This window comes from Lactuca sativa, chromosome 2 (assembly GCF_002870075.4).
Source record: "Lactuca sativa cultivar Salinas chromosome 2, Lsat_Salinas_v11, whole genome shotgun sequence".
In the NCBI taxonomy this organism is placed as follows: Eukaryota; Viridiplantae; Streptophyta; class Magnoliopsida; order Asterales; family Asteraceae; genus Lactuca; species Lactuca sativa.
This window is the reverse complement of record NC_056624.2, coordinates 166,677,286-166,704,766: the sequence shown is the minus strand read 5'-3', so window position 1 is coordinate 166,704,766 and position 27,481 is coordinate 166,677,286. Positions and strand designations below refer to the sequence as shown.

General features: G+C 36.9%; 2 protein-coding genes across 2 annotated transcripts; one reads left to right on the top strand and one right to left on the bottom strand.

Annotated features, from left to right (window-relative positions):
• Positions 1-3,057: 3,057 nt before the first annotated feature.
• On the top strand, positions 3,058-5,742 carry LOC111913363 (purple acid phosphatase 5). Its single transcript, XM_023909085.1, has 8 exons — positions 3,058-3,207; positions 3,294-3,503; positions 3,636-3,747; positions 3,859-4,085; positions 4,620-4,758; positions 4,864-5,084; positions 5,316-5,437; positions 5,532-5,742. Exons 1-8 carry the CDS (start codon positions 3,058-3,060, stop codon positions 5,740-5,742), a joined length of 1,392 nt encoding a protein of 463 aa, XP_023764853.1.
• A 2,888-nt stretch (positions 5,743-8,630) lies between these two features.
• LOC111913364 (uncharacterized) lies at positions 8,631-9,056 on the bottom strand. Its single transcript, XM_023909086.1, has one exon. It carries the CDS (start codon positions 9,054-9,056, stop codon positions 8,631-8,633), a length of 426 nt encoding a protein of 141 aa, XP_023764854.1.
• Between the last annotated feature and the right edge of the window lie 18,425 nt (positions 9,057-27,481).

Below are 27,481 nucleotides of genomic sequence, written 5' to 3'. Positions count from 1 at the left end.
CCGTAAGGTGGTGGCTGCCGCCTTCCACCGCCACCAGTCGCCGTGTTGGGTGGCGGTGTGCTTTTTCTTGTGTTTAGTTTTCCTTGTGATGATTGGATATAATTGAACTAGAATCATAACCACCACCATGAGGTGGTGGCCGCCGACGTGAGTCGTGTTGACCACCACTACCCGAGGTGGTAGTGGGTGGTGCCCGACTTATTTAACCCTAGTTGACCTAATGAAACCTTAATTGATCTAAAGACTTAGCTTTTGGCCTAATTCGGTTGTGATTGGGTTGGAAATCCTAATTAGGGTTTAGAAAACCCTAATCTTGGAGATTTTAATTTGGACTTATCGGGACCCACATTTTGAGCCGTTGGAATTGAATTATGAATTACACCTAATCACACCATATGATTTATCTAGTAGAGTGATGGACTTAATGGATTAAGTCCTTAATGGGTTAAGTAAGAAACACTTAACCCTAACCGTCATTTTATGTGAAAACCCTAATCTTGCTTGGCCCTTAAATTGGGCCTTCCTATTGGGCTTTGGTTATTGGTCTATTGATGGGCCATCCAAGAACAATCATATGGACTAGAATATTTGGATGGGCTTTAGGGTAAGGCCCATGTGAAGGGTTTTGGCCCAATTTGGAAAATTGAGCCATAGATAGGCCATAACCGGGCCTTGAGGATTATGAGATGTTGGGCCATTGGAATACCAATGTTGGACTGGAATAAATGGTTGGGTCTTAGGGTAATACCATGTAAAGGTATGGGCCCAATTTGGAAATTGGGCCATATGTTGGGCTTTGATTCATAGTTTGATTTTTAGGCCTTTAGATTGGGCCTTGAGTTTGAATCAAGATAAGATAGGGGTAAAGTAGTCTTTTACCCCAAGCATAGACTTATGGATATGTGTTGGAACCCAATTATTAATTGGGTGTTATTTTGATGTTGACAATTTGGGAATCTGTCAACCAGCAACTAGAGTTTTATCCGCAGGAGTTCAGCAGTGTGAGGTGAGTTACCTTCCAGTAGAAGTGGGTCTAAGGCCACAATGTCAGCCCACTAGTAGGAGTTGTTTGTTAGATGATTGTCTTTGTGATAATTATCTGGTATTCCACTATCTGTATGCTTTATGTATAGTATGATATGTTATTATGTGGTAGTGGTAGGGGTGAAATATCCCCAGTTATCGGTTGAAAGATACCGAAAGGGAGGCCAACACCCAAATATGCTAGGCAGTTACCAGTTAAAAGATACCGAAGGCAGTTACCGGTTGAAAGATACAGAGAGGGAAGCCAACACCCATATATGTTTGGCATTATGTTATTTGTATGGTGTGTGGTATGATGTGGGAACCCGCCAAGCTTCGTGCTTACGATTTTCAATTTTGATTTCAGGTACTTCGTTTTCAAAGGAAATGAGCCAGCGATCGCAGCGCATCACACAATGTTTTCCGCACATGATATCTTTGGGATTACACTTTGATATTGTTTTATGATAACATGTTTTGATTATTGACACTTTGGTTTTGACATGAAATGTTTTTATGGATGTTTTTATATTGTTGGTTTTATGAATCATTAAACTAAAAATGAATTTTTTTGTCTTAAATTTTGAGATGTTACAATATTTGTTTTACTTTTTTTTCCTCATAAGCATCATATGTAAACGATCCATAAAATGTATGTGTTATTTTTACGTTTTATTGTTTAACGCCTCAATATATTTGTAAGTTGTCTCTACCCTTCTTTTCTTATTGCTATGTAAATATGAAAGTCCAGTGAGGGAATGTGAATAGAAAAATGATGTATTGATGTAGTGTATTCAATTTTATGGTTCATGATAACTTATGTGTTTGGAACTAATCGAGTTGGATTTTTATATATACATATGAATAGAAGATGATTTTTTTTAATTTTCTTGATTATATTCCTTAGTACCCTCATTTTGTAATTTGATGGACAGTTTGATCTTATTTTTTGGAAACTTTGTATGTAATTATCTTTACGCTTCATATATTACGAATATTAATTTGCAATTTGTATATTGCCAATGTTGAGTACTAACTTGATAATTTTGTATGGGTTACTAGTATGTTGGAATTGTTTTAAATTTGATGAAGAATGTGAAAAAAAAACGGCCCCCACATCCCATTAAGCTTAAAAGATTTGTTAAGACATGTAGTTTTACTTTTACATGAGCGTCCTAATTTATCAATCATGTTTTTAAAGAAACATATAAGTTGTGAGTACTTTTAAGTAATTTAAGTATTCTTAGACTACATGCTAGGAATACACACTATAATTTCATTTTTTTTCCTTATCATAGCATTATCTTAATAGAATATGGAGTCCTAGTTGTATATGAATCAATGTTTGTGTCAAGAAACATACTAAACCAACTCTTGTGATTAACCAACTCCAATGAATTGGAAATAACATGCTTGTTAAAGAACCAGTTTTATAACTCTTCTGCAACTAAGGATGTTGAAGGGCATGCATCGAGCATAGAACATGATTATATTTATAAAAAAAACGGGCCATTTAGCATTATGGATAAAAGACCCGGTTTTATAGATACAAACCCGTTTCGGTCGCTAGCTGTAAACCGGGTCATATAACTATATCCTTTATAAAACCCGGTCCCTGTGTAATATAATCCGGTTTTTCTAAAATTGTGTCATATATGTCGGGTCTTTTGTGCTTTTTTCTAGTAGAATTCTTGGCTTGTATCAGACACATGATTACTACAAAGGTTATAATCAATTAAACGTATGATGAACAAATCATGTAGTCAAATGTTAGAATCCATAAAATGGGGTGTGATTTTATTTCAACTTTAGAACATTCAAATGTAATATCGCTTAAGATTAGGAGACTTGAACAAATCCTACAAGAAGAATGTTGTACTATTCTAACCGAATCAAACTTTTTAGGAGTGAGATCTATGGTTCGCAATGCCTTATAAATTTCAAATCAAAGTAGAAAAATTCTCTCATTGATCCATATATGATCCTTCTCTTTCCATCGTAATAATCCACCAAGAAACTCCACATTGCCGAAAAATGTGGTGGTTGATAACTGTATTATCGTTCTTACTAGGTAGAGTATGTGATGGAGGTATCACAAGTAGCTACATTAGAGAGGCCGCACCTTCCACTGAGATCCCGAAAAAAGATTTCCCCCCACCTTCTGGTTACAATGCTCCTGAACAGGTTTTCATTTAAATATCAATTAGGGATTCATTATCGTACTCAAATACTTCATTTTCACTAAAGAAAACACTGATCAATATGTGTAGGTTCATATAACACAAGGTGATCAAATTGGGAGGAGTGTGATAGTTTCATGGGTGACACCCGTAAACAAACACCCCAAATATATGACTTATTGGGAAGCTAACGATAAAGATGGTATCAAGAGAAATCGTGTTCGTTCAAAAACCACCACTTATCGATACTATAACTATTCTTCGGGCTACATTCATCATGCTACAATCAATAAATTGGAGGTATCCGTACACAAACCCTAAAAGATACCATATATGTTTCATATTCATAAGGTAGTTCCTACCTATTGTTGTTATTCTTTTATACTTATGAATTTTCTTGAATATTTTTGTTTTTATTAATGTTTGTATTAGTATAACACAAAGTACATGTATGAGCTTGGAAAAGGCAACAACACACGCCGATTTTGGTTCACTACTCCTCCTGAAGTTGGCCCAGATGTTCCATACACATTTGGGATCATTGGTGAGTAGTATTATGAGTTCATTAATTACTAAAAATATGATGAAAATATATTCACAAGAATGTTAATATATATTTAATAATATCAAATTGTATGCTTTATATATGTGTTAGGTGATTTGGGACAAACCCATGCATCGAATCAAACATTGGAACATTACTTGGGTAGCAGAAAAGGTCAGACTGTATTGTACCTTGGTGACTTCTCGTATGCTGACGTTCATCCGTATCATGATAACGAGAAGTGGGACACATTTGGACGATTTGTTGAGAAGAGTAATGCTTACGAGCCATGGATATATATTGCTGGGAATCATGAATTGGACTTTGCTCCTGAAATCGTAAGGGAGTAAATCATATAATTCTTCTTTTTGCATTCTAATGTGGTAAAATAAATTATACAAATAACTTTAGAAGAAGATGAAATAAAAAAATTACCATTTTGGATAGAGATTTCTAACAAAAATGACCATATTTTCTACTCTTGTTTTTTTACCAAGATGAAGACTATATTTAATGAGAAAGTACTTAGAAAGAAAGAAAAATCATTTTCGATGAATCATAATGTATTTTCACTATATATGAACAATTTAACAATATATTAATTAAAAACAATTAGAAACCATTTCAGCATAATTAAAATGATTTTGCCGTATGGCTTTATTTGTGAAATTCATGGTTAAATTGATAGAAAATAGTATATAATCATTGTTTTAAAAGCGTCCATCCAAACATTCATTTCTTGTGATTTTTCTTTACATAGATGATAATAGACAAATCACGATTTCGGTTTAATTAACAATTTAATCCATTTTGCATACAAAATACTTGTGTTAACTCAAATATATATTGTGGTAAATAAAATAACTTTTCAGGACGAACACTCCCTTTTCAAGCCATACAAGCACCGATATCACGTCCCTTTCCGAGCTTCTCAAAGTACATCACCACTTTGGTATTCCATTAAGCGTGCATCAGCACACATCATTGTGCTTTCTTCTTACTCGGCCTTTGGTATTTAATATTCAAATTAATTTTCTTTTATTACACATATATAAGTTATCCATTTTTTTACTTTGATCTAACATGCATAATGTTTTCTTTGGACTTGCATTATAGCGAAATACACTCCCCAATATAACTGGCTAGAACAAGAATTTGCAAAAGTTAACAGAAGTGAAACCCCATGGTTGATTATTCTCTTGCATTCACCAATGTACAACAGTAATAACTATCATTTCATGGAAGGAGAAGGCATGAGAGTTGTGTTCGAGCCATGGTTTGTTAAGTACAAAGTTGATCTTGTGTTTTCCGGACATGTTCATTCATATGAACGCTCGGTAGGTTTTATAAATCACGTCTTGATCATTATGCATGATCATTTAATCATACATATCTCGACTTAAGCCATATATATATATATATATATATATATATATATATATATATATATATATATATATATATATATATATATATATATATATATATATATATATATATATATATATATATATATATATATATATATATATATATATATATATATATTTGTTTCATTAATTATATAGGAGAGAGTCTCAAATGTTCAATATAACATAACCGATGGACTAAGTACTCCAGTGAAAGACCCATCTGCTCCCGTTTACATTACTGTTGGTGATGGTGGAAACATAGAGGGTATCGCTGATAGGTAATATATATCATGCTCGATTGACATATATAATTGATTAATGGATTATTTGGAAAGAAGCTCATCGTTAATTAAATAATTTTTATTTTTGTAGTTTTACAGAACATCAACCAGATTACTCGGCTTTTAGGGAAGCGAGCTTTGGGCATGCATTACTAGAGATAAAGAACAGGACACACGCCTTTTACAATTGGCATCGTAACCAAGACAATGTGTCTGTCTCCGGCGATTCTATTTGGTTCTATAATCGCTACTGGTTTCCTAAAGAAGAGAGTACGTATAGCTCCAGCACCAAAACGGCCTAATATTTTTAACCTTGGCTAGTTGAGTAGTATTCATGCATGGTCAATAATAGTGTTAGTTTATTCATGCATGTTTCGGTTAGCTAGATGGTAATTTCTTAAAGTTTTGATGGTTTAGTTTTTGGTGGCTTCGTTCAATATTAACTTGAAAAACTTAGTTTAACAGTTTAGTACTTTATTATTAATTAAGTATTTTAGGGTATTAAATTTATATATGAAGATCTTTGACAACCGGCCATACTCTATTCGACTTACTCAAAGTTTATGTTAGTTGTCAATGTGATGATATGTTTTTGGTGAGTATCCCTTCGATCTGGAAGTACCTGAAACATAAACTGAAAACCGTAATCACAAAGTTTAGTGAGTTTCCCAAAATACATCATACCATACATATCAAACATACAATGGGGCATGCCCCACTCCTATTGGGTCTCGCCCGACATCGAGCCCCACTCGAAACAGATATGACAATAACATGAGAAGGACCCCCCTTATCCCATTCATCAGGTCCCGCCTGACATTCATACAAACATATAAAACACATGTAAGAATCACAAAGATAAATAGCATGCAATACACTCATCGGGCCCCGCCTGACATCACACCCCACCTGATATACATAGCACATACCATACACACTAGAGTCACACAGATAACTAGCATCCTGCTCATAATAAATCATGGGTCGGCATTGGTGCCTTCGACCCGCCAAACACAGTGAGGAGACTCACCTTAAACTGCTGAATATATCATATAAAAGCTCGGGCTGCTGATCCGGGAAATCTCTGCACTAAACATCATCAAATAATACCCAATTAATAATTTGGCCAAAAACCATAACCGAGATCCTAGTTTATTTCTCTAACATCCAGGGTAAAAGACCATTTTACCCCTTCGTCACTTGGCCCAATATCCGAGGCCCAACCCAATGGCACCAAGAAGCCCAATATGACCCAAATCCCTAAATGATACCCAAAACCCAATATGGTCCCAAATCCAAGGAGGCCCAGAGCCTAGTAATTGCCCAAAGTCAGAAAGGTTAATGGCCTAATAAGGCCCAAAACCCCAGTAGTCTAAATATTGCCCAAAGTCACAAAAGCCCAAGACCAGGCTTGGTACGCTGTGCGTACCAAGCGTACACCCTACGTACTAGGTTGCATGTATAATCGTGGACACGGACACATCCGCGCATTGTAATTTTGAGTACGCCCAACATATGCGCCTATTAAGCACTTTCTTCTTAAGTGTTTAATACTTGCATTCCAACATCCAAATTACAGATATGGGTCTTGGGCAACGTCTTAATCCATAAAGTTCTTAACTTGGAGCCTTTGTATGGCTCAAAAGGACCCAATACTCGTTTTTTACCATTAAGACTCACAATAAGAGTCATACTTCATGCATGGTCCAAAATAAGACATCAAGGTAGCATTTTTTTTATGCATAAGGAACATTAGAGAGGCTAAGTTCTGACATTTCCAACTCCTGGAGTTACTCATACTCATAAGGATGACTTATTGGGCCAAAACAAAGCCCTAAAGTAGATCTAACAATTGGAGTTACCAAGGTAGAAGCTTTATACCTCAGAAAGCTTGCAAAGTTGATGAAGATTCTGGATCTTCAAGCTCCAATTCCACCAAAGCTTCACCACCAAGCTTCATCTTCTTCTAAGTAACCAAAACCACCACAATATCACAACAATGGCTCACAAACACTCAAAGGGAGGCTAGGGTTTCATTCTCAAGGTTTAGAGTTTATTTAAATAGATTATAAAATTTTATATGCAACTCTTATCTAACCTAATTAAGTGCATTATGACTAATTTTGTTAAGTGATTAAGTGAATAAGGTTAAGTTGATAACATTGAATCCAGTTGGTAAGTTTGATACCAATTTGGGGTCAAATGAGAAAAAATAGAACTTATGTGATAAAATATGTCAAATTAACAACCAGTAGACGTAAACCCCTAAACCTCTTCCTTCTCCTTCATTAAAACAATTTTGAAGAAAGTGAGAATGTGGGAAGACGATTTTGAGAGCTTGGAAGGAGCTGAGAGCTTTAATTGATGTCACATTAAAGATTAGAAGCTTGATTCTTTAAAGAAGCTAGTAGTCAGGTGATCATTAGTCATCCAAATATCACTAGAAGAGTAGTAAAGTACCGACAGTAAGTTGATGTAAGTTCATAAAAAAATACATGTCTTTTATTTATCTTATACTACGACTTGTCCTATAATTACTTAAACTAGATTATGACTCGCATAAAACGCGGAGGAACATATAAAAATGTACATGTAAAGGTATAAAAAAGTTAGCACTATAAAAAATAAAGTAACATAAATAGACTTAGCATTATTGCTAACATTTAAATGTTTGAAAAAAAACAAAGAAACACTTGAATATCTATAATAGTTGAAGGACCTCTTTGTAAACATAACCTTTTGTTTTATTAGTTGGAAAACCTTCCTAGTAATATATAAGTACCTTCAATCCCTTTTCACTTGTGACGCAGGAAATAAAAAATATATAATTGAAATGAGTGAAGACGAGCTTATGCAAGTATAATCCAACATTTGATAATTATTGTCATTAACTTTTGTTAATGGCTATATATAACAAAATAAACTATTATGGGGAATTTCCTCCGCTAAAAACGGAATGAGATTTTTTTATTAGACGGAGTTAAATTCATGCAAGGTATATAAGTAGTCTCGATAAAGAATCTAGCATATATGATTCAGGCTTCAATGACGTTTCTTCCAAGCCTAACAATCTATAATCTAGTACCATTGCATAGTCCTTTGGTTTGGTTGATATTACAAAGTAATATGACTGGAACACCTATTTTTAGTGTAAGTATATGGTTGTAAATTCTAGATGCCTTAAAACCATTCAACACAACTGAAGAGTAGATTGATTCCTCAAAAAAAAACCTGGTAACTCTGTATCACGTAAAGAATTTGAACTCATATATGTTTTCCCTTCATCTTTCATCAATCCTAAAATGTAGTCATTGGTAGCATCAAATTCTTCATTTGTAGGGACCAAAATAGCTTTATCTTGAAAATATGATTGATCATCAAGATGGTTTTCAAAGGATGTATAAATGGTGGATACAATTGAATGAATATGGTCACCTATAAAGCGAACAACAACGTCTTTTGGAAATTCAGTTTTAGCTTCACCATCATTAGGGCCGCCAGTATTACCTTCACCAATTTTAAGAATCCACTCATCAAATGCTTTTGTCTCATCCAAATCATTAGTTAGACAACCAAAATAAATCTCATGTTTATGGTTAAACTTAAAATTGTACATCACGTCATAATTTGGATGAAGATGATGCATGCATAATATCCGAACAATTGCCTCTTTGTATTGCTAGAAGAATTTGTCTAAAGTCATATCCAAATAAAATGGTCTTGTCTCCAAACGATTCTTAAAGATAAATACCTACAGAGCAATGATATCCTCTTTGTTGACCATATTTGATGTATAAACTTCATTGTCATTGAACTATTCGTCAGAGTTCACTAATACTTTTGTATTGGCTTGTGATATCCCTCAAGACAATGCCACATAAAGTTGGCCATGCGTGAAATCGATTATGGGAGATAAATACCTACATTTGGAATTGTTTCTCCGTAAGCTTTATAGATTGCCATCGCGAAACATAATCTGATTAGAAATTGTTTTCTTATCAGCTTGAATGGTAACATGTCATCTTCATGCGGACATAGAGGAAACCTTGGACCAAATCTCTAGATAGTTTATTTTGACTATTAGTGATGCAATGGTACCAAATAGTTTCTTTTGATGATCAGTTTCAGACGACTATTTAGGGGCTTAAGGTTTAGAGGGAGGGTGTGTTGTAATAAATATTAGCAAATTGGTTAAAAAATGAGACTTATTTATGAATGCAAATTTTCATATGTTCTTAGCAGGAACATGCTATACTTTAAAGAACATGTAATATATTGTTCTTGTATCATCTCCTATTCATAGATAAGTATACATTAATCCTAAAAAATAATTATTTTGTCAAAATACCTGTTTAAAAAACTAAAATAATATGTGAAGTTTATTTTAAAACGGGTAGATGCTATTACTCTTTTTCGTAATATGGTTTTCATATATGAAAAACATAAACCATGATTACTTTTATAATTTGAAAAATTAAAACATGATTACTTTTATATATCTGACAAAATTTTCGTATAACAAAACTTTAGAACATAATTAATCTTTTAAAGATAATAATGAAATATTGAAATAGAGAATCAATTAATTGGTTGCTATCTTATTTTTATTTTTATAAGGTGGTAATCTCCTTATGTCTTATTTAAAAACTTATATTATAATATAACTTTTATATATATATGTGTGTGTGTCATAAATACAAAATAAAGTAATATATTGTTATCATTCTACTTTTTTTTGCAAATTTCAATACTAAAAACAAATTTTTCCTAGAAAATTGTCATATTAATGACCTACTAATTAACAATTAAATTTATATACTACATAAATGGTTCACTTGTGAACAAAAGTACACAAATGGTTCATATTTGAAATGTTTTTCTTACATAAATGGTCTATTACGAGAAAGAAAATGAAAATGTACTTTTCATTAACAAAAAGTTTTCAAAAAAATCTTATTAATGAGCTCTAATGTAGAAAAAAATAAAATTTTTCTAGATTAGCCAAAAAGAATACGGAAAAGTCATTTTTTGAAACTACAATACTATTAATGAAATTTTTTGCAAATTTTAATATTAGTAATGAATTTTTTTTTCCAGAAAACAATCGTTTAAGTGAGCTTCAATATATAAAAAATGTAACTTTCCATATCAACTAAAAATAATCCAAAAATGTCATTTTTTTCAAGAGTATGATGTTATATATGAACTTTTTTTTTCAAAGTTCAATATTAAAAACAATTTTTTTCCAAAAAAGGTCATAATTTAAGGTTAAAAGAACATATTGTAAAATATTTATCGATCTACATGAGCAAGAATTAAATGTTCCATCAATACCCAATAAGGTATATAAATCATGCCTTCTTCTGTAATGAATTCCAACGCCTCACAATGTGGAATCCCCTTAGTCACAGCATTTCATAACTCAAACCACATCTGATAATCAATATGAAGAGAAGCTACAATAAAAAATAATAATTGTCACCATCTTATACAAATATTAGAGATTATTGGGCTGTTAGATAGTGTAATAACTTGGAATTAAATATAATTTTCAAAGAAAACTTAGTATGAGAAACTAACCAAGGTGATCAAGGTCAAAGAAGACATTATAACTAAAACATAAACAAAGAAATATTAGGGATGAAACGTGAAACTTTAAGGAGAAACATAAAAATTTAAACCATGAAGGATAATAAAAATCGACAAGTATATTTTTTAAGTAATTTAAACAAATATATTTTTAAAGTAATTTAAACCGCACCATAGGTTTATCCGAATATTGTTCCCTTAAACGTTTCATTCAACAGGTAGTAGACAGGTAGACCAAACAAAATTTCCAAGTATCCAAATCAAGGTCTCAAATCCTAACACATCTAAAAAAACGGAAAAAAAAAAAAAAAACAAATTTGTGATTTTAACAACCAAAAGCAAAGGATATGATATACATTGTGTATGAGTTTATCATTTATAATTTGATTGCTCAACTTATTGAACAATTCGTCAAAAGTATGAAAAAAATGGGGAATCCCTTAGAAAGGTCCGATTCAAATTTCTAAATAACACAACTATGACAATTAATTTTCAAACCACAAAATTTGACACCCTCATAACATAAAAATCAAATATATATTTTACTTACATTCACAAGAACCCATATGAATTCGACCATTTCTGTTGTTCGTCAACTCCAATTTCGACCTACAAAAAATCCAAAAAAAATCAAGCAACTTGAGTAACAATCATTTTCATGTTGTCACAACTTTAGCACAAATGTCGATAAATAGTACAAATAATAGTTATCAAGAAATAAACATATATGAGATGACTAAAAAGTTGTCAATTGAAATTTGAGATAGTTGTTTTCTAACATTTCTCTAATGTATTTATAATCCAGTCGTTCGACTACAAATCTAAACCGTTAAGTAAAAATCAAAACAACATGTTTTCCCCCATTTTCTTCTCCACTGCAAAACTTAGGTTAGATATATTATGTAAAGAATTGAGGGATGCGGGGTATTTTTTCATTTTATTTTTTGTGAGATTTTAATTATCATTAATAAAATTCCTAATTTAATTCATTTTATTTTTTGTGAGATTTAAGTGTCATTAATAGAATTCTAATTTAAAGCGTTATATACGTTTTATAAAATGTATGGACAAAAATAAAGGGGTTGACAAAGATGATGTCATCAAATAATCCAAAGGTGGAAAATATATGATTGAAATGCAATCAATGATCCTGATTTCTTCAGTTTACAATCAAATGTTCTCTTTTAATAATATTTAGAGAAATGTCTCAAATCTAACACATCCAAAAAAACAAAAAAAAAAAACCAGATTTGTGATTTTAACAACCAAAAGCGAAGGATATGAGATACCTTGTGTATGAGTCTATCGTTTATAATTTGATTGCTCAACTTATTGAACAATTCGTCAAAAGTATGAAAAAAAAAATGGGGAATCCCATAGAAATGTTCGATTCAAATTTCTAAATAACACAATTGTGGCAATTAAATTTCAAACCACAAAATTTGACACTCTCATAACATAAAAATCAAAATATATTTTACTTACATTCACCAGAACCCAGATGAATTCGACCATTTCTGTTGTTCGTCAACTCTAATTTCGACCTACAAGAAATCCAAAAAAAATCAAGCAACTTGAGTAACAATTATTTTATAGCACTTGGGTCTTGGTACGTATTGTGACATCCCCAAAATCACGGCCAAAAAACCCGATTTTGTTTATGCTTTGTTTGAAAATCAGAGTAACATTTTAAATAAAAGTGTTGCGGAATTTGTCCCAAAACAAAATATGATAAAGATTTATCAAAAGTATTTCCATAGAAATGTATTTCATTAAAAGACTTGGGATGTCATGTTCATACATATCAAAAGCATAAACAGTACAATATAAGCCTTACTACATTATTTCATATCTATAGGCCTATATCCGTAATCCCTCATCCAAACATCATATCTATGCTCAAGCGCCACTACCTGTAATACATAAAACCGAGTGGGTCAAGCTTGGGAGTCTGGTGAGCACATAGGGTTTTCAACCCACAATAAATAAGTTAATTATTTTCATCAATCAACGATAACCCGATTACCCGTTCCCGTTATCCTCACTTTACGTCCCTAAACACCTATCATAACGGACCTAGGCTAAGGATCATCATCAGGACGGACACTACTGCTAAGTGGATTCCTTAGCAATAAATGTCCTAAAGGCAACCATGTGGGGGATCGAGTACACCGGTGAACACATCGTTCACAAACACCTACATGTTGCGAGCTTGCTAGTGTCCCACTGGACTGTCTAGAATAGTCCGTGGTCGTCATCCATACTCCGCTAGATGACAGAATCAACAACATCAACATCGAGGCCTCTCATCATTTTTATCACACATCACCTGTTACATCTACCCATGTTTTGCCCCAACATTTTGTTGGAATAGTGTCTAAGGCTGCAACTATATTAGGCAAGTATTTGACCCGGTTGTGCATGGTCCTTTTGGGTTGCCTTCACCATAGCAACTTGACAAGATGATTTATTATGAGAGAATAAATATTATTAATATATTATGAGAATAATATAAAGAGTAATAATATTATTATTTGATTAATATAAGTCATAAATTAATTAAGAATTAATTTGGTGACTTAAAGAGATTAATTGAATAAAGGGGTATAAACTGTCAATTGTATGATAGTTGTACTTTGGGCTATAAATCCCTTATGGATAATGGTGGATGATTTCTAGGGCTTTGGATAGGCTTAGATTTCGTCCAAGGCTTATCAATTAGGGTATTGGATTGCTTAGGGTCTAACTTGTCCAATTAGGGTTTAACGGTGAAACCCTAGGAGCCTTACAAGTATAAATATACCCTAGGGGTCAAGGGAAATCGGCACTTGTGCTTTAGAAGTAAATCCTGGCCGATTTTGATCCCCTCTCCTCTCTCTCAAATCATCCTCTTGCTAGTTGGTGTTTGTAAGCCATTAGAGGAGTGACAGTTGTGACTCTAAAGCTCCAAGGACAAGAAGATCAAGCAAGTGATTCAAGGTAAACTTCTAATTCTGATTTCATATTGTTATTATAGTCTATTAGCCATTAGAAGTCTTGGATTGAATGCATTTTTAATTAGAGAAACCTAGATCCAAGCATTAGGGTTTGCATGTGCACATAGAAGTGTTCATATGGCTAAAACCCATCAGTGGTACCAGAGCCTAGATTGGTTTCTATTGAATTGATGCATTGTTTGCTTGTTTGATGCTTGTTAAATTCGAATTTTGTGTTTCTGTCTGATGGACTCGGCGAGTCCCATAGTGGACTCGGCGAGTAGGCTTGACTCGGCGAGTCCATTGGGGTACTCGGCGAGTCCAAGCGTCAGAAAGAGCAAATGTCGGGATTTCTTGTTGTTTATCTTTGAGATACTTGTCTTTATCATATTAGATCAATATAAATCCGATTTTATGATATATATGAGTATATTCTTGATCTAATTGAAGATATTTATCAATTAATTAAATATTTATTTCCTTATGTGATAATTGATTAATTATTTTAATTAAATTGGTAAACTGTTTTGCAAGAAATTATTAAATAAATCAAATATGGATAATTATGTGATTAAATGTTAATTTAGATTATTTGTTATTTGATCCCCTATGTTTTGAAAAGGTTTAAAACTTGCCCTCAAGTTTTGAAATTTATGTTTTGTGATTAATAGTATAATTTAGACAATTTAAATCTCAAACCCTAGAATTTTACAAGTTTAAAATTCAACCCTATACTAATATAATATTACAAGATTAATATATATATATATATATATATATATATATATATATGTATAATTAAAATGCTAGTCTTATCGTTAGTAGGCCTCATTCACGAAGCCGGTCTATAAGGTGGGTATAAGGTTGCGGCCTATAAAATGGCGCTTAATGGGTGTACACTGACACCCACCGCTTGCTTGATCGGTGGAGGGTCGGTAGCCGAACGGGTAGGATAGGGCAACCTCATCTCTTCATTAAAAGTATAATATGAAATACAAAGTAACTACATGTTTTTCAAAATTTCCCAATCCTAGATACTTTAGGAAAAGTGAATTGATGCAATCCCATGAAATTACACTTTGCACCCTTGCTAAGAAGTTAGTGGAGCGTGTATGGTTTACCGGTACACTAATTGGTTCTAAGTAAAGGTGGCAAAGGGTGATTCATTGTTTATCATAGTTCGATGGAGCGTGTGTGGTTTACCGGCACATCAAATAGGTGATTGTTACAATGAAGGCACCATGTGAATTTGCATGATAATTCACACCCACTTTGTGATCCTCGGTATCCCAGTCACAAACGAGAGGGGCATATCGAGATTTAAACATGCCATTGAAAAGGTTCAATGAATCTCATCCAAACCTAGGAATTCTCAATACATTTAGAACTTAAAGTTATGTTTTCATGGTGGAGAATTAGTGAATCGTCATTCACTTACCTTCAAATTGTTTACATGTTAGATTACGGTATCCCTTTTCTAATATGTAAATATTGTTGTTGGATCCTAGCCCTAATTTTTCTTATTGGGTGATGATTAGGGATTCAAATTCTAATATATCTTTGTTCTTTCTATTTGTAGATGTCGAACGCGAACAACGCTGCTGCTAGTTCATTCACGTTGATGAGCCTTTGCCAAAAGGTGACTTTCGATGGGACGAACTTTAGCGAATGGATAAGATACATTCGCACAATTGCTCGCTACGAGGACAAGGAGTATGTCCTCGATGAGAAGCTCGAGAAGATTAACCCAGAAATCGCTACTCCGGCTGAAATGACTGCTTTTGAGACTCATGAACGTGATGCGACGAAGGTTCATTGCATCATGATAGCCACTATGAACTCCGAATTCCAAAAGTCCTATGAAGACATGTATCCGTACGAAATGCACCAAGACTTGTTGGAGAGATACCACCAGAACACGAGGCAGGAGCGTTACGAGATTTTCACTAACATGATTTCCGCCAAAATGGGTCATGGAGAATCTCTTACCGTGCACCTGCAAAAGATGCAAAGGTATGTCGATCGTCTTCGCAAGTTGAATGTTGACTTTGGGGAAGACTTGGCGATCGACATGGTACTTCACTCTTTGCCTCCGTGTTACAATCAATTTAGGATGACCTACCACATGAACAAAGAAGAGGTCACCCTAAGCAAGCTCCAAGGTCTCCTTAGGGTTGCTGAAAGCAACCTCAAGGACAAGTCTGTTGCACCCACTCCCAATCCACCCGCTGCTCCGGTTTTGGTCATTGGGCAAGGAAGAGGAAAGAAGAGGAAGGCTTCGTCTAAGAACCATCGCAAGGTTAAGTCCCAAGATGGTGCCTCTTCTAGTGGGACCAAAGTTGATCCTGCTAAACCCTGTCCTAACCCAAAGGAGGTAGAGTGCCACCACTGCCATAAAATAGGACATTGGAAGAGAAGCTGCCCAGAATATCTGCAAGCTATCAAGGAAGGAAAGATCAAGCCATCTTTCACAGGTATATACACAATTCAATCTAATGATTCATCTCATGCTATTTCTTGGGTCCTTGATACCGGTTGTGGTTACCATATTTGTTCTGATTTGCAGGGACTAAGAAGAAATAGGGATGTGGAGCATGGAAGAATAAATCTAATCATGGGGAACAGAAGATCGTCGCCTGTGACCAAGATTGGAGTGTATTCTTTAGTGCTTAGGAATGGTTTATGTTTAGATTTGAACAATTGATGCTATTCGCCAGAAATGGCAAGAAACATCATTTCATTTCATGGTTTGTTTAGACAAGGTTTTAGATTTTGTTTTAATAATGAGAATGGTTCTATTCTTGCTTATCTAAATGGTGTCTTATATTTTGAAGCAATACCGTGTAATGGAATTTATGAAACTATTATGATTGTAGATAACTTAGGAAATGATGTTTTATGCATGGATTCTTCCAATGGTATGGATAGAGCATCCTTGTGGCATTGTCGTCTTGGACATGTCAACAAGAAGCGCATAGCCCAACTCCAAAAGGATGGAGTGTTGGAGTCATTCGACCTTAGGGAAGATGACACATGCGAGTCTTGTTTTCTTGGAAAGATGACTAAATCACCCTTCACTAGTACATGTGAGAGGGGTGAGGGTCTATTGGACCTCAAACATATCGATGTATGTGGACCGTTTAGATCAACCACGAAGGATGGAAACCGCATCTATGTGACTTTTACCAATGACTATAGTAGATATGGGTACATCTACTTAATCAAGAAAAAGTCAGAAACATTTGAAAAGTTCAAAGAGTTCAAGAATGAAGTGGAGAATCAATTGGGCAGGAAAATCAAGATGCTTCGATCCAATCGAGGAGGAGAGTACCTAAGTCTTGAATTCCATGACTATCTCAAGGAGTGTGGAATAGTTTCACAATTGACGCCACCTAGGACACCGCAGTTGAATGGTGTGGCAGAAAGGCGTAATTGAAACTTGTTAGACATGGTTCGCTCTATGATGAGTCGTGCTTCACTACCTATCTCTTTTTGGGGGTATGCCTTAGAGACTGGCGCCCATATCCTTAACCGAGTCCCTACTAAGAAGGTTGCCGAAACACCTCACGAGATGTGGACAGGGAAAGCTCCCTCGTTAGCACATATTAAGGTTTGGGGTTGCGAGGCTTTTATAAGACGAGATACTCACGATAAGCTCGAACCTCGTAGTGAGCGATGTATTTTCATCGACTACCCGCAGAAATCCTTTGGATATCTCTTCTATAGACCGAAGGACAATGTTGTCTTCGTTGCGAGGAGAGGAGTTTTCCGAGAGCGAGAACTCATAAGACAAGGAGACAGTGGGGGCAAATCGAGCTTGAAGAGATTCAAGAGTCGATAGATGAAGGTACCTCTACCGCTGGCACTCAACCCGAGGAGGAAACTCCGGTTGAACCGATTGACGAGTCATTACCTCTTAGACGATCTGAAAGAGTTAGAGTTCAACCGCAGTTTTATGGTTTTCATATTACTACCGAAGGGGATACGTATATTAGTGATGGTACACTAATAAACCTTGATGAACCTAATAGCTATAAGGAAGCCATGGCAGGCCCGGAGTCTGCAAAATGGAAAGAGGCAATGGACAGCGAGATCCAGTCCATGTATGACAACCAAGTTTGGAATTTGGTTGATAATATGCCCGGACGTAAGACCGTTGGGTGCAAATGGATCTTCAATAAGAAGACCGATGTGGATGGAAACGTACACACATATAAGGCGCGATTGGTTGCGAAGGGCTTTACTCAAACTCCCGGAGTTGACTATGATGAGACATTCTCACCAGTTGCGAAGATAAAGTCTATTAGAGTGATGCTAGCTATTGCCGCATTTCATGATTATGAGATTTGGCAAATGGATGTCAAAACCGTCTTCCTTAATGGAAAGTTGGCTGAGGATGTTTACATGGCTCAGCCAGAGGGTTTTGTCGATCCGAAGCATCCAAATAGAGTGTGTAAGCTTGAGAAGTCCATTTATGGACTTAAGCAAGCGTCTCGCAGATGGAGTCTTTGTTTCGATGAGAAAGTCAAAGAGTTTGGATTTGTACGAAGCGAAGATGAATCATGTGTATATGTCAAAGCCAGTGGGAGTATAGTAAGCTTCCTCGTTTTGTATGTCGATGACATACTACTCATAGGAAACGACGTCCCGACTCTACAGGAGGTTAAATCCTGGCTCGGGAAGTGCTTCGCTATGAAGGACCTCGGAGAGGCTTCCTATATTTTGGGAATAAGGATAGTGAGAGAACGAAGTGAGAGACTAATAGGACTTAGTCAGAATACTTACTTAGATAAAGTACTGAAACGTTTTAGTATGGAAAACTCGAAGAAGGGAGAATTACCGATACAAAGTAATGCCAAGTTGAGTAAGACTCAAAGTCCGAGTACTAAAGTTGAAATAGCAGAAATGAGTCGAGTACCATACGCTTCCGCAGTTGGCTCAATCATGTATGCTATGACTTGTACTCGCCCTGATGTAGCCTTTGCTTTGAGCATGGTTAGCAGATATCAAGGGAACCCTGGCAGAGCCCATTGGATTGCGGTCAAGAATATCCTTAAGTACCTTCGGAGGATGAATGAATGGTTCTTAGTCCTCGGAGGGAGTGATGACTTGAAGGTGCGAGGGTATAGTGACGCCAGTTTTCAGACTGACAGGGACAACTACCGTTCGCAGTCGGGCTGGGTCTTTACCCTGAATGGAGGAGCAGTAACTTGGAAAAGTTCCAAGCAGGAAACCGTAGCTGATTCAACGTGGGAATCAGAGTACATTGCAGCAAGCGAAGCGTCGAAGGAGGCAATATGGTTGAAGAACTTCATCGGTGATCTTGGAGTTGTACCTGCCATAAAGGAGCCCATGGAGATTTTCTGTGATAATGAAGGAGCGGTTGCCTTGACCAAGGAACCGAGGGATCATGGTAGATCTCGACATATCGACAAAAAATATCACTTTATTAGACATCGTATAGAAGAAGGACAACTCGTAGTGAAGAGGATATCATCAGAAGATAACCCAGCAGATCCGCTTACGAAGGGACTGAGTAGGGTTAAGCACTTGTAGCATGCTAGGAGTATTGGGCTGAAGGATGATATTAGTATAGATTAGATAGTAGTATTGGAAACGTGTAATAGATAAATGTAATTAACATTTGATGATTAAATAAAATAGTATTATTTATGAGTAATGTTACTGTCTTATGTTAATTGTTTAACTATTGTTTCACTTTGCATGTTTTGACTTCCAGAATAATTGAGCTTATTAAGAATAATCGAATTATTCAAATTGTCCACAATCGTTCATATATTGGAAGTAGGTATGAATGAAGATTATCATGAATTGGTGTGTAGATTGTCTAAATGGTATTAGACATAGCAAAAGTTTGCTGCAACGTTCATGAGTGCTTATGAACTAGTTTTGAGCATTGGAACAAACCCGCGCTTGCTGGAATCACCTTATGGAATGTGATAAAAGGGTGATTGCAAGATGATAATATCATAGTCTTAAAACCAAGATATATGGTTTGTTATTTGTTAATTGGTTGCACATTGATAATGCGAAACCGCATCAGTAACTTGATGTTATAAAACGCATTGTTGTGTATAGTTGATTAATGAATAAGTAAATGCATATAAGTCGAAGTTTATCTGTTACTTTTATCATAAGAGGGTAAAAGCAATATCTCGGCCGCTCGATGATTTGATTTGACTTATGTGCCGGGACCGGTCAGAACTGAATTGATGTGTTCGATTAAGTTCTATGTCAAATAAATTGGAGATCGAGAAACCAAATGCTAGACAGATTGTTCCATAGAATTGTCAGCATGATATCCGCACAGAGGACTGTACGATCCCTTATCTAAAGGACAAGATTGATTAGATCAGAGTTTGACAGCGTCTTTGAGAGCTACGATTGCTAATCAGATTATACTTGTATATAGTTACTAGACTTATCTAAGTGGGAGTCTATTGGAATAGTGTCTAAGGCTGCAACTATATTAGGCAAGTATTTGACCCGGTTGTGCATGGTCCTTTGGGGTTGCCTTCACCATAGCAACTTGATAGGATGATTTATTATGAGAGAATAAATATTATTAATATATTATGAGAATAATATAAAGAGTAATAATATTATTATTTGATTAATATAAGTCATAAATTAATTAAGAATTAATTTGGTGACTTAAAGAGATTAATTGAATAAAGGGGTATAAACTGTCAATTGTATGATAGTTGTACTTTGGGCTATAAATCTCTTATGGATAATGGTGGACGATTTCTAGGGCTTTGGATAGGCTTAGATTTAGTCCAAGACTTATCAATTAGGGTATTGGATTGCTTAGGGTCTAAGTTATCCAATTAGGGTTTAAGGGTGAAACCCTAGGAGTCGTACAAGTATAAATAGACCCTAGGGGTCAAGGGAAATCGGCACTTGTGCTTTAGAAAGAAACCCTGGCCGATTTTGATCCCCTCTCCTCTCTCAAATCATCCTCTTGCTAGTTGGTGTTTGTAAGCCATTAGAGGAGTGACAATTGTGACTCTAAAGCTCCAAGGACAAGAAGATCAAGCAAGTGATTCAAGGTAAACTTCTAATTCTGATTTCATATTGTTATTATAGTCTGTTAGCCATTAGAAGTCTTGGATTGAATGCATGTTTAATTAGAGAAACCTAGATCCAAGCATTAGGGTTTGCATGTGCACATAGGAATGTTCATATGGCTAAAACCCATCACATTTTTGTAGATATAAAATACATATACAGTTCAAATCATTGAAAACATGTATAACAATGTTCATCCAACATAGATAGCAAGTATTCAGATAATATGCACATATAGCACGTAATTTATTTAAAATACTTCATATATATGTGTAAGCTGAGAGTAACTATGCACTCACCTGAGTAGGTAGTGACTCGGCACTTGGACAACACTTCGTTACTCTTAACACACTTTTCCTTCGGCAAAACCTAGTATCATTGCCACTAGGGTTTAGTCTAATGTTCACCGCGACTAATTAATAGTCTAGCTATTATTACTATTATATAAGAATTAAAAGATACTTATATAACCCATAATAATAGCCCAAGTAATTATTATAAGGTCCTAATAACATTACTATATTGTAACATAAGCTATACTAAAGATAGGATCGGTACAACTCACTTACAACGGGTTTTTCGCAAAACCGGGCTTCGTTGGCGCAGCGTTCCCGATCTGAAAGGCTCTTTTCTCGGGACTTCGGGAGCCTCGGGGCTTCCTTCGAGTGCTAAGGGGTTTACCTAGACCTTAGGGGGGTTAGGATAGGCTAGAGAGAGAGTATAGAGAGAGAAAGAAGTGGGGAAAGGTGTGAGAAATGAGATAACCCGACACTTCTATTTATAGGGTGAAATCCTAACGGACTCGCCAAGTCGGTTCACTGACTCGCCAAGTCGGTTCACTGACTCGCCGAGTCAGTGCCACGTGTCATCACCCGATGGCTTTCCTTGGGGAGAAAGCCTTGGCCCATATTCAGCCACGTCACCCCTTTTGCAGCAGCACCCTACCGACTTCTAAACCCTGTAACTTTCGTATACGAGCTCCGTTTTTGACGTTATTTTTTTCCACGCGTAGTTAAAGACAAGATCTACAACTTTCATTTAGACTCCGTTGGCTAATTCTCGACCGATCTCAAATTTAACAGTAGGAGGCGTTTAGACTGTTAAATGACCACGAAGAATTCGTAACTCCTTCATACGAACTCCGTTTTCGTCTATCTTTTTACCGTTGAGTTCCTATTAATGAGATATTCAACTCTCATTTTGGTCGCGTAAGCCAAAAACCGCTCGAACTAAAATTCGAGTTTCGGGTCGTGCACTGCTAAGTCGAATCTTAGAAAAATCATAACTTTTTCATACGAAGTCAGATTTGGGCGTTCTTTTTATGGATTTTCTCGGTTTAACATATTCTACTACTTTCGTTTGGATCACTAAGGCTAAAAAGTCCTCCATCGTAAATTCACTATTTACGTCTCCCGGTGCCGTACCGGTTTTGCCGTAAAACTTCGGCGAGCCATAACTTCTTCGTTATAACTCGGATTTTGGCATTCTTTATATCCTCGGAATCCTTGTTTCGACCACTAAAACTTTATGTAAAGATATCGTAATTATCTCAAACTTTAATTTTGACGCTTATTTTTATTCCTTATTAATTATACATTTATAATTAAATAATAAGCACATAAATACACATAATTCACATAATACTCAAATATTTCATCTTTATTATTTCAAAATGAGTTACAATAGTTGACCTAGACTATTACATTGTCAAACATGCTTAGCCCCGAAACCCGGGTGTTACAATTCTCTCCCCCTTAGGATGATTCCGTCTCGGAATCATGCATTAGCAAACGTATGTGGGTAGCGACTCATCATGTCACTTTCTGTATCCCAAGTGAGATTCGGCGCATTTGAATGTTTCCATCGGACTAGCACTAAGTCGACCATCTTGCGTCGTAACTTCTTCGTCTTACGGTCAATAATTGCCTCAGGCTCTTCGATTAGCCTCTTATTCTCATCCATTATTAACTCCGATATTGGAATTATGTCGGGAACTTCTCCCATGAATTTCCTCAGATAACACACATGGAAGGTGTTATGAATACCATTGAGTTCTTCGGGCAATTCCAGCTTGTAAGCTTGGTTCCCAATCTTCTAAAGAACTTTGAACGGTCCAATAAACCTTGGACTCAACTTTCCTCATTTCCCGAATCTTATAAGTCCCTTCCACGGTGAGACTTTAAGCAAAACCGAATCCCCAACTTCGAAGGTCATCGGTCGTCTTTTCTTGTCAGCATAGCTCTTCTGACGATCCTGAGCTGCTAACATTCTTTCCCTAATCACCTTCAACTTCTCAGCAGTCTCGTGGACTATCTCGGGGCCCACAAACTGCTTCTCTCCAGCTTCAAGCCAACAAGACGGTGTACGACACTTCTATCCATACAAGGCTTGATAAGGTGCCATTTTGATGCTCGAGTGGAAACTTTTGTTGTAGGAAAATTCTACCAGAGGTAAGTGCTCGTCCCAGTTCCCTTGGAACTCGAGGGTACATGCTCTCAGCATATCTTCCAGTGTCTGAATCGTTCTTTCGCTCTGACCATCAGTTTGCGGATGGTAAGCAGTACTCAAACATAACTTTGTACCCAACTCCTCTTGTAGACTCCTCCAAAACCTCGACGTGAAAAGACTATCACGATCTGATACAATCGTAAGAGGAACACCATGAAGTCTTACTATCTCTTTCACGTAAACATTTGCGAGCTTATCTATAGACCACTTCTCGTTGGATGCTATGAAGTGTGCACTCTTGGTGAAATGATCCACGATCACCCAAATCATGTCGTGTCCGTTCTTCGTCCTAGGTATTTTAGTCACAAAATCCATGGTGATGTCCTCCCATTTACCCATGGGTACGGGTAAAGGTTCCAAACTCCCATACGGTTTCTGATGTTGTGCCTTAACTCTCGCACATGTCACCACTCGGCCACGTACTTCGCAACATCGAGCTTCATCGTCGGCCACCAGTAGTAGGGTTTTAGGTCCCTATACATTTTAGTGCTACCGGGATGAATCGAGTACATGGTCTTGTGGGCTTCTTCCATCAGAAGATCTCTTATTCCTCCCGTCTTAGGTACCCAAATTTGATCTTGGAATACCTTCAGTCCTCGGTTGTTTGTACCGAACACTAACGTTTTTCCCAAACGTTCTTCCTTTCGGTCATTCTTCTCTAAAGCTTCTTCTTGAGCTTTCCTGATACTTTCCACAATCGTCGAGACGACTTCAATTCTCAACGCTCTTGGCCTTTTCCTTTCAAGATTGACTTTACGACTAAGAGCATCAGCAACAACATTTGCTTTACCGGGGTGGTAAAGTATCTCACAGTCGTAGTCCTTGAGTAGCTCTAGCCAGTGTCATTGCCTCATGTTCAACTCTTTCTGATTAAAGAGATACTGGAGACTCTTATGATCAGTGAACAACTTGCACTTCGTGCCGTAGAGGTAATGCCTCCATATCTTTAGAGCGAAAACTACCACTGCCAACTCCAAATCATGAGTGGGGTAGTTCTTTTCGTGCTCTTTCAGTTGTCGAGATGCATATGCTATCACTTTTTCTCTTTGGGTCAGAACACAACCCAAACCGACTCCAGAAGCATCACTATAAACCGCGAAATCTTCAAGTCCATCGAGTAGAGAAAGTATCGGTGCTTCACATAACTTCTTCTTTAGCTTCTCGAACGCCTCTTCGTGTTTCTCACTCCATGTATAAGTAGCCCTTTGTGGGTCAAAGTTGTCAATGGAGCAGCTATCGAAGAAAAGCCTTGGATAAATCGTCGATAATATCCGGCTAATCTTAGAAAGTTTTGAATCTCCGTGGGGATCTTTGGACGTTCCCACTTCATCACAGCCTCGATCTTTGCGGGGTCCACCATTATTCCCTCCTGGTTGACAACATGACCCAACAATTGAACTTCTCGGATCCAAAAATCACACTTGGAGAACTTTGCAAAAAGCTTCTCCTTCTTCAACACTTCTAATACTTCCCGTAGATGCTTGTCATGCTCCTCTTGGCTTTTCGAGTAGATGAGAATGTCGTCGATGAACACTATCACGGGTTTATCGAGGAATGGTTTACAAACCCTGTTCATCAAATTCATGAATGATGCAGGAGTATTGGTTAGCCCAAATGACATAACCAAGAACTCATAGTGTCCATATCTTTTCCTGAATGCAGTCTTCTCAATATCCTGCTCTCCCACCTTCAGCTGATGATATCCTGACCTAAGATCGATCTTTGAGAAGTAGCTTGAACCTTGCAGTTGATCGAATAGGTCATCAATCCTCGGCAATGGATACTTGTTCTTCACAGTTGCCTTATTCAGCTCTCGGTAGTCTATACATATTCTCATACTTTCGTCCTTTTTCTTCATGAATAACACCGGAGCTCCCCAGGTTGATGAACTAGGTCGAATGAAACCGTTGTCCAACAGCTCCTGAAGTTGCGTCATGAGCTCCTTCATCTCCGTCGGTGCTAATCAGTATGGTGTTTTTGCTATCGGTGTCGTTCCTGGTAACAAGTCTATACGAAACTCCACTTGCCTATCGGGTGGTAATCCGGGAAGATCTTCGGGAAAGACTTCCGGATAATCACACATAACTGGTATATTCTGCACCTTTTTCTTCTCCTTCTTAGCATCGATTACGAATGCCAAGTATGATGCACATCCTTTGGACAAACATTTCTTGGCTTTCATTAGGGAGATGATTCCAGAATTCACTCTGCGTTTGTCCCCGTACACCATAAATGATTCCCTTCCGGGTGGGTTTACCATTACTATCTTCTTTCGGCATCGAATCTCGGCATCGTTGGCGCTAAGCCAATCCATACCCAAAACGATGTCGAAACTGTTTAACTCTATGGGTAATAGCTCCTCATGGAATTCGTTTCCGTTTAGGTCAATGACGATGTTCCTAATACGATTACTAACAAGTACGAATTTGCCACTGGCAACTTCTACAATCAGGGCATTATCAAGTTTTTCTACAGGCAATGCTAATTTCCCACCAAATTTATGCGACACAAAGGAGTAGTTGGCTCCCGAATCAAATAGTATATTTTGCAGGCAAACCATTTACAAGAAAGGTACCTGAAGCAACGTCTGCTGCCTCCTTCGCAGCCTCGAGCGTCATCTGGAAGACTCTTGACTTCAGCTTGGGTGGTATGTTGGGTCTTCCTGCCTCCTTCTTCTTCGGGCAATCCTTTGAAATGTGCCCCTCCTCGTTGCGCTCATAACAGACCTTCTTAGTGAACGTGCATTCGTTGGTGTAGTGCCCAGGTTTTCCGCATTTGAAACAAGTGACCCCTCTGTCACACTTTTCAGAGTGCTTCTTCTTGCACTTGTCACACCACTTCGCTTCTGATCCTCCTCCTCTCGAACCAGATTTCGAGAATTTACTCTTCTTTCCGAACCTCGAGGATCCGTCAAATTTCCTTTTCTCTCACACCTCCGCTTTCTCCAGACCCTTCTCTCGTATCTGGGTCTCTACATTCTTAGCAGCCCAAATAGCGACTTTCAGAGTGGTATTTTGCTTGACCATTGGTCCAAAGTCCGCTGGTAATCCGAGGGCAAACTTGTTAACCTTGGAGAGTTCAGTTGGGACGAGGTGAGGAACAAGCTTCATTTTCTCAGTAAAGCTTGCAACGTATTCAGTAACACTCATTTTCCCTTCTTTAGATTTTGGAACTCGTTGTTGATCTCCAGAAGATCCTGCTCAGAGCAGTATTGCATCTTCAACTGTACCAGAAAATCCTCCCACGACATCTTGCTTGCTTCACCTTTGGGCATTGAATCAGTTAATAGCTTCCACCAGCTTAGTACTCCAGATTTCAATAGAGGAACCGCGAGAGCGGTCTTCTGCCTATTGCTACACTCTCAACTCTCAAACATCGTCTCCATCTCAGAGATCCAGTTCATGACTTCCACCGCGTCGGGCTTTCAGATAGACTCGGTGGTTTGGACGCCATGAAATCCTTGTATTTGCATCCACGTCCGTCATTTTCTCCATCCTGGTGGTTTTGCCTAACTATCGGTGGGTTGGCTTGACCAACAGTCCCACTGTAGTTTCCTTCCTCAGTCTGCCCTTCGTTCAACTCGGGCTGTTCGATTTGAATAGTCGCTTCCTCTCGATTTTGCTGGAGCAAACGTATGGTTTCCTCCATTTGACGATCCAACATCGCTTGGATCATCGCGTGTACTCCGGCCATTGTTATTGGCTCAGCAGCGACTTCCACAACCGGTATTTTCTCAATCACTGGGGGTTGGTTTCTGTTCCCATTTGCGTTCACGTTTCCGCTATGGGTTCTTGCCATCTTGATCTATACACCGAATAAGGTGAATTTAGATCTTTATTTAGGACTGATGTTCAAATCGTCCTTATCTCTCCGAAAC